Source organism: Mercenaria mercenaria, chromosome 5 (genome assembly GCF_021730395.1).
Source record: "Mercenaria mercenaria strain notata chromosome 5, MADL_Memer_1, whole genome shotgun sequence".
In the NCBI taxonomy this organism is placed as follows: Eukaryota; Metazoa; Mollusca; class Bivalvia; order Venerida; family Veneridae; genus Mercenaria; species Mercenaria mercenaria.
Genome location: NC_069365.1, coordinates 9,544,680 through 9,553,481, shown reverse-complemented (window position 1 = coordinate 9,553,481; position 8,802 = coordinate 9,544,680). Strand labels below are relative to the sequence as shown.

The window sequence follows — 8,802 nt, the reverse complement described above, 5'->3', positions numbered from 1 at the left end:
TGGAGATCGTTCTTTTATACGCGTTTGCACACTACGGTATTTTTATATATTAATGCCCCATCATAGCACTGTGCTCAACTTTAAAATACCTAGATCAGCTTCTTGCAAGAAATCCAAGATATTTCGATTAACTTTAATACATTTGATCGATTTGCACACAATAAATTCTATAGGAACTCTTTACAGAGGCACATGTATCATCAGTAGGCCTAATCCTAACGCATAGCGAGAGTTGTTTCTTGGTTGATTTGTCAGTTGCTTCGTCAACAATGGTGGCAAAGAAAGAAGCATTTATACAGTCCGCTTACACTTTTTCTCTTATTTGTTTAGAGCAAATTCCTATTATTTCATTTTTTTTAATGTCAGGAGTTTGAATTAGATCTCTATATGTGCATTGTCAGGAGATGTGTTTTTTTTATTTATACTGTGCATGGCCCAAGTGCTCGCTTAAAATATCACCATCCTGAGCAAATGTGTCAACATTGTCATGAAATTATTAACCTCTTCCGTATGGTCGTGCATTGCTATATTCTACTCCGTACAAACAGCAGTGACCTTTATTATTTCCCCAAGTATGTGTCTATTTCTTTGTACTGAATTCTTTGTTGATTCAGATATTTTCTTGTTGATCGAATCATTTTTTCCTGTCTTGATAGTCGCATAATTCCCCCCCCCCCCCCCCCCCCCCCCCCCCCCCCCCAGGACCGTCTCATTGTGGTGACAGGATTTTTATAACGTCTTTAGAGCCAGGTGGAAAAATTCTTCGAATCTGTCACTGGTAGTTCTAATATGAAGGTTTTCTCCCTACCGCCAATGCGCCAAAACAATACGTAGTTAGCACAATGTACTTCGTCTTTTGCGATAGATCTATAAACAAAGCCACTTGTGTACCCGGACAGCCATTTTGCACTGAACGTTCGCTGTTTATCACCAAACATTCTGAAAATATGTAAATAAAAACATGAGTTTCATATAGAAAACTACAGAAACTAGGAAATATATGTAACACCCATCATCCCGTACACCCTCGTATTTTATTGCATATTTGGCATTTTCGGGGATTTTTTTACTCATATTTGAAGAAAACGTGTAGGCACGTGTCTAAATAGCCTACAGGAAGCTACGTCAGTGTCTCCGAGACGTCATATAACAGTATGTAATTTGATTTCGTAGCGTCATCAAGTGTAACCGTTGATATTACTCTAAATACCGCGTTTATGTAATGAAATTGGGTAGAAATGCAGTCAACCTATAGAGACAATGTGAAAAGGTTTTCTTTTTATTTTCATTTGTGTGTTCTTTCATGAACGTTCAGAATTAAATTATCCGGACAAATAGAGCATGTCTGCTTCAGTGCCGTTCATGCATGGATTTTCGTAGATCCTGTTTTTCAGAAAATGCGATTTTATCCTTTGACACAATAATTATATCACGTAAACAAACTTTAACTGTATTCACTTTTCTCAAATTAAAGCTTACATATATATTGCATGTATAGAAATACAAAAACAATTTATAAAAATAGTACTTACAAACAGATCTACAACCACTTTATCATTTATACGAATGTCATTCCGTAAAGTGAACCAAAACATTGAACATAAAATGAAGTACACAGTAGCAGCAAAAGAACTTCTTAAAGTAATATTTACACATCTGTTTAGTATAAATACATTTGTGTATGTATAAACAAGTTTAAATACAGAAGCCTCGTGGCAACAAGTATTTCTATAGTATAAAATGGAATAGTTGTTCCTGTACGTGCACAGCGCCTTTGAAGACTGTGTACGTGTTCAGCGTCATTTCATAGATTTCGACATTCTCTTTTTAGCAGCTTTGTTTTTTGTCAGTTCGTTACATGTTTATGATGGACTAGATACTTGGTCAACTTTTCGTGTGATTGCACTGTCATTTACTTCAGTAATTTGTATTTTTTTTGACAAAATTGAGCCGGTCCGTGGATACTGTCATCCCAAAAACTGCGAATGTATTCAAACTTCCCAAGTGTTCTCGGAAAATATAGGTGAAGGGAACAAAGTATGGGTACCGGAGGAAATCGGAAGGTAAGGGGCATATGATAGGATATATTAGAACATCTAAAACAAATGTTTATAAACAGAAATACCTTGATTTTCCTGCCGAATCGGAGAAATTATCGGCCATTTTTCCGTGTAATCTGCCATTGTAAGTCACGTGATTCCCCACACTGATATCTGATATAGCATGAGAGCAAACGCTTCGGAAGGGAAATATTATTAAAGGAAGAAATACCTTTCTTTTTCTATTTTCGTTGACCAGAATTTAAAACAGATATATTCTTATGAAATAAACAAACAAACAGAAGAAAAATACGTTTAGCCATAATGAATAAAACTAAAATTCTGCAAGGTGTTGATAAACAGTATACGTGTATTAGGAAATTGCTCAAAGGGATGATCCGTCGTAAGCTACAATATGTCGACAAATCTTCCTGTCACATACATCAAAACATACCAAACGCTTTCTTTGTTCCGTTTGTTAATTGTAATAAAGCCAGTACAGTACCATTCCATTTGTAATTAAACCCCGCCTTTTTCGAAGACAAAATTGGGGACATAGAAATTGGCTGCGTCTGTCTGTCCTTCCGTAACACTTCGTGGTCGGTCCAAAACTCTGCAATTTATCATGGAATTTTAAAATTACTTTGCACAAATGCTCCCTTTAACGAGACGACGTGTTGTGCACAAGACCTAGAACCCTAGCTCAAAGGTTTCACTTGGAGGTCAAAGATTAAGAGGGTCTGTTTCATGTCCGGTCCAAAACTCTGCTATTCATCAAGGGATTTTAAAAGTGCTTGGCATAAATGCATAAAGAAGACAATATGTTGCGTGTAAGACCCAGGCCCCTATCTTAAAGGTTAAGGTCCCACTAAGAGGTCAAAGATGATAATTCTTCTTGATAAGTCTGTTGTTGTTGTTTTTGTCTGGTCTGGTCAATAACTTTACTTTGCAAGAATGAATATTCAAGTAAACAGTCACCTTAACTAAATGATAGGCCACATATAAGACCCACCATAGGGCATCTTTGTCAAGGTCGATGTCACAGGCATCCGAGTCAACTTTCTTTTCTTGTTGGTTTTTATAATTATTTTCAATTTATATGATAAAGCATAATAAATCTTCATGGTGTTTTTTTCAAACTAAAGGAGGAAAGTAAGAGGTCATGATATTATCGTTTTGAATTTTTTAGTTCGTTCGAAGTGGTCGGACAAAGAGGCAGACGAACCAAGAGTATCCACAGACAGGGTTTAGAATTCGGCGAGAATACAGAATGCTTTCTGTTGAGGAACGAACTGCCTTCCATTCTGCTATTAATCAAATGAAAATGGTAAGAACTATAAAAGTCTAAGCGAACAATCGTTGCCATGTAAACACTGAACTGGTAAATATTGAATGATTTCATGCGCCCGTTCCATATACTCTAAATAGATTTCCGCACTAACATTGCTTCGGCACCAACCCTTTTTTGACACTACTGGTAAATGATTATGACTAAATGATTTTTCTCTTAGTCTATTTTTATATGTCTCGGAAACAGTATTCTTAAGGGAAAGTAAACATACAGAACAAATATATTATAAATGAATTCAATGATCAATGTTTAACAAATATTTGAGTTTTTAATGAAAGCCTTTCTTATTCAAGACAGGACAGTACGACGTTTTTGCTAATCTACACCAAGGTGCGATTTTAAACTTAATACATGGTGGACCGAACTTCTTTGGCTGGCACAGGGTCTATATTGCCATGTAAGTACTTTTCAGCTTGTCGTTAAATTTTGAGTATGATCTTGTTTGGTTTTAACAACCTTCTCACTGAGATTTGCTTTATTTACTTATTGTAATGTGAACCATTTTACTGGCCAAACTGAATTTTTACGGCTTGATAAAGTCCCCCGTTCTACGAACTATACTTTTTACCCATAAACTAAAAATGTTTTGTTTTCAAACTGAAAAAGTTTTTTAATAACATGCTAGTATCAAGATCTTATTACAATTGCGAGTAGAAATTCTTTCCTGGTAATAATTTTAATGTAAATTTGGTCTTGAAATGTACGCCTTAAATATAGGACACTTTCGATGCTTTATTCAATTTGTGTTATCATGCCAGAAAAATGATTTTTCAGGATGGAAGAAGCATTACGTCGTATTGATCCCAGTTTATCATTGCCATATTGGGATTCAACGCTTGACTTTGACATGGTGAATCCGGATAATTCAATAATCTGGTCATCACAGTTTCTTGGAAATGGCGGCGGAGTAGTCGCAACTGGACCTTTCGCCAATTGGGCCACCCCGATTGGTCAGTTAACACGAAATATATCTCGTGCAGGCATTCTCTTTCGGAAAGAGGATATTAGTGCAATAATGACTCGTTGTAGAATAAGTGATATATCAGAACCAACTGCGCTGGATCAGTTTAACCTGGAGCTTGCCCATGGTGGGCCGCACATATGGGTAGGTGGCCAAATGTCCGGTTTAAATACAGCAGCACATGACCCAGCGTTCTTTCTTCATCATGCTTTCATAGATTATATTTGGGACATGTTCCGCTGGAATCAAATTCAAGTTTGTGGAATTAATCCTTTGACAGATTATCAGACAACACTGGGCGTCCGTGCAGCGCAACCAATGGCTGCTTTCCCTGCATATAGGAATATCGTTGGATATAGTTTCGATTGAAGTAATCACTGGTACGCATACGAACGTTCGCCTACCTGTTCTTGGTCGAGGCCATTTTGTGAGACTCCATATTTACGTTGTGACATTACAAGACAACGCTGTGTCTCGGTTGAACGGACTGAAGAGGAATTTCCAACACGAAGGACTGGCACACCAACATTACGTATTGGCCCTCGCTTTAGGTCACCGCCTACCGACCCAAGAATTCTGAATGCTCGGAAAAAATAGACCGGCAGATGATTCCGACGAGCAGTCAATCAGGTAGAAGAAAAGAATGCGTAGAATACAGAAATTCCAAAACCGAAACAGCCTCCGCTCTAAATATTTTGCTGTAAAATGTAACATTTCACTTTTCTTTTTTACGTTATTCATTTTTACAACGGACAAGGTAAGATAATTTGACTTTGATGATGGTCAGATTCTTCTCTGGACCAGATTTGATATATGTTTTCGCAACATCAGATATAGTCATAAAGCGATCACTGCAACACTAAATTCGGCAAGTCAACCTCTTTCTGTTTCCTAAATAGATAATTGAGTAAAATGGAATAAAGAAATCATGAATCTATTTCTTGAAAACATATCTGAGCATCACTTTAAGATAAAAATTATTTATACTATTACTGTTTGATATTTACTGACTGGCAATCCCCGTTTCTAAGTCACACGTCATTATCAGATTTATAAATTTTACTTGATGTCTCAAAAACAAGGACAAGGATAGGATAGGAATAGCCACGTTACTAGAACGCCGTCTCCCCAAACAGAAACCCTACATCAGTGTATGTATGGATGTGTAGTGATTGACATCTACAAAAAAAAACACATAAATAGTCGACAAGAGCAAAACAATGAACACAATGCGGAACCTACATGTAATAGTCAGTGACAAAAAAAACCTCTTGAGCCCCCAGTCTTAATCTCCTCCTTGTTCCAAAGATCCATGACAGTGTACCCGCCTAAAAAAAGTTGAGTTGAAGCTGTTTGGTAAAATGAACGTAAAAGAAGATATTTCCTGATGTCTACCTATGCAATATAAGCGTTTCACTTGTCTCAGTCACGTGACAATGGTTTCATTGCAGTATGGTCAAACCAATATTTTTTTGATTGCCTAAAGACAGACCTTCAAGACAAGGGTAGTCTCGCAGGAAGTAAAAGGCTATGTTATAAATTTCTACTACACATATCCGTGTCATGTCTAAAAACATTGAAGGGAAACAAATCTTACAAGATGCTTCGCAAGATTTGAAACTCGATTATTTACCTCAACAATCAAATAAATATCCCATTATATTCTTACTTTTTATTGCACATACTTTACATTTAGTGTCTAGGATGGCCCAACTTTTTATAAATGAAATCAATGGTTTGTAGAACATTAGTACCACTTCTCATTGATGTACACATCAGTATCCAATTACTGTAGCCATACTTTAAACACATCTGCACATAATCTGCAAGTTCATCAATTTTAAAAGACCAATTCGCCAATTGATCATAATTTTTCAATTTGTTTAGCACTATGGAATAAGACACTCGTTAAAATTTTAGTTTTAACGAGTTATTTGTGTGGTCTGTTGTTAAATGTATGATAAAAACTGTGCGCGGTAGATCTGGTTTTATATGTTATATTTTTCCACTCGTTTGAAAATAAGTGATAACCATACATAATGGAATACAGATTTGCATTTTTTTTCAGAAGGCAGTCATACATGTTTTTCATTTTGATTGTACCTTGAAAACAACAACTAAAGTCATACAAATAAAAAGGCACAGGAAAATAGTGCACACGTGCAGGAAAATAGCCAAAAGTCCAGGGGGGAAATGTACACATGCTGGACAAATGAACAGGAAAATAGTGCACATGTGCATGAAAATAGTATACACGTGCAGGACATTGTGCACACGTGCAGAAAGTACAGCATGTGCGTGATGATAAATTTCTGTCACCACATGAAATTCGATAAAAAAAATACAAATTTTCTCATGCTTCAATTATCAAGTTCAGACAAATTGTATTATCATTGATGTTCTCATTTCCATAATCATACTGAATACAGGTATTTACGGAGTCATTCCTCCTGTCCTGTTTTCTTTTGTCATGATTATGTATATCTCCATAGAAACGTGTATAAGTTTATCACAACAATTAATAGGAAATAGAAAAACGTTATTACCATTTCATTTGATATCGCACGATTTGAAATTCTATGCTGATAGCAAATATTAATAAATACTATCGTTAAATGTACTTTTGTGATTTAGTTCTCCATTTGTCATCTATCTGTATCCCATTTAAGAAATGATAGTTCATATTTTTCTTTCCTAGCTTAAATGTATACAAACAGGCGATGATTATTTTGAAAGTTCAGCATGACGTATAAGATCAACACTGTTTTTATGCTTTACCTTTCCTTTGTCATGGAGGACAGGACGCTTGTGTATTCGGGAATCATTGAAATGAAATGGACTTTAATTACTTTTTAGTGTTCGTACCTAGAAAGATGTTTGTTTTACTGTAAAGACATGTTGGTGTTCATACATTTTTTGGAAGTCTTCTAAAATGTTGAAATATAATTCTAAAATGTAATCGACCGTTAGCTTAAACACTTGTTAAAGTTTCACCAAGTTGGATCCTGGTATGTTGATATTCTAGCAATCCCAAGCAATCCCTTCCAGCTCAATTAAAATACATGTATGATCAAACGATTTTTAGCCAGGTTTCATGATTTGTCCAGTTCTTGAATTAGTATAAATTCCCTACTAATTATATTAAACCTTGTACAATACGGCAGATTCAATCATTGACCTGTCTGTTGAGTCATTCTCCTATTCTCTCATAATGTGAAATGCTTGTTCTGTTTCGGTCACATCGGCATAGTAACCCCAGTCATTTTCTTTGATATAGCAATGTGCGACATTCAAATGACACCACCAGGACTCCATTGCATATTTTGAGCTTATGAACACTGTAAAGGTTTTTTGTCGTGCCTTATCAATTTTCTGTTTATCATGTATAACTAAATGATCTCAGTCAAGATCACCAGAAATGCCCTCGATTTCACGAAATGCTAAATGTATTACTCTGACCTTCTTCTTTAATGAAAATGTTAGAAATACTTTTACACGTCTATACTATAGGATATACATCACCGAACCTTTTACTTCAGGTGGGCGATTTAGGGCCAGCATTACTCTTGTTTCCATGACAATCCCGTTTGTTGCCAGCGTAACAATCGTCACGAGGACGTTTGTTTAATAGGTATTAGTCCGTCCGTTCTGTCCGTTCTTTCGATTTTGTCCGGATGCATCAAAGGGGTTTCAAATGATTTTTAAAACGAAGATCATATGTTTTACAGTTATACACTGCTTAAATCGTTTTTGAAAGCTCAAATATACGATCTGGAATGCCAGTTATTGAAACTGTATTCCTTGACTATGGCTCAGCTCAGTAGGGAGAGCGCAGATCTACGGACCGCGGGGTCGTGAGTACGATCCCCGGGAAGGGCGTATGTTCTCCGTGACGATTTGATAAAAGACATTTTGTATGAATACATCATTCGTCCTCCACCTCTGATTCATGTGGGGACGTTGGCAGTTACTTGCGGAGAACAGGTTAGTACTGGTACAGAATCCTGGAACACTGGTCAGGCGTTACATATCTGAAATACTGCTGAAACACGACGTTAAACATTAAAACCAACAAACAAATTGACTATGGCTTAGATAACTACGGTGTTCCGTTTGGACCATCGCAATTTTACTTTAATACTCGAACAATGATACTTGAAATCACGATGATGAAAGTCAAATCAACGAAGATGAAAGCAGGAAACTTTAATGGTGAAAGTCGAGAAGACAAAACCACAATGGTGAAAAAAAAGAAACTACGATGACCAAATGATGAGTGAATTTTGTTATTCACCACGACTTTCGTCATCGTGGGTTCGACTTTTGCCATCATGATTTCGACTTTTACCATCACGGTTTAGACTTTCACCTTGTAGTTTTGACTTCTCTCATCATGGTGTCGCCTTTCAGTTGTGCATGTGCAGTGCGATCTCAGTACAGCAACAGATGAC

At 36.4% G+C, this 8,802-nt stretch overlaps 1 protein-coding gene across 1 annotated transcript; it reads left to right on the top strand.

Annotated features, from left to right (window-relative positions):
- The first annotated feature begins 1,566 nt into the window (after positions 1-1,566).
- Positions 1,567-5,792, top strand: LOC128557245 (putative tyrosinase-like protein tyr-3). The gene is made up of 4 exons (XM_053544426.1): positions 1,567-1,641; positions 3,229-3,366; positions 3,684-3,787; positions 4,165-5,792. The coding sequence occupies exons 1-4, from the start codon at positions 1,567-1,569 to the stop codon at positions 4,718-4,720; spliced, it is 873 nt and encodes a 290-aa protein (XP_053400401.1). The 3' UTR covers positions 4,721-5,792.
- The last annotated feature ends 3,010 nt before the right edge of the window (positions 5,793-8,802 follow it).

Excerpts from the sequence above, each read along its gene's own strand:
- LOC128557245 (XM_053544426.1), top strand. The coding sequence starts at position 1,567 with ATGTCATTCCGTAAAGTGAACCAAAACATTGAACATAAAATGAAGTAC. Across the intron at positions 3,367-3,683 it reads CTATTAATCAAATGAAAATG|ACAGGACAGTACGACGTTTT; the intron begins GTAAGAACTATA and ends TTCTTATTCAAG. Across the intron at positions 3,788-4,164 it reads CACAGGGTCTATATTGCCAT|GATGGAAGAAGCATTACGTC; the intron begins GTAAGTACTTTT and ends ATGATTTTTCAG.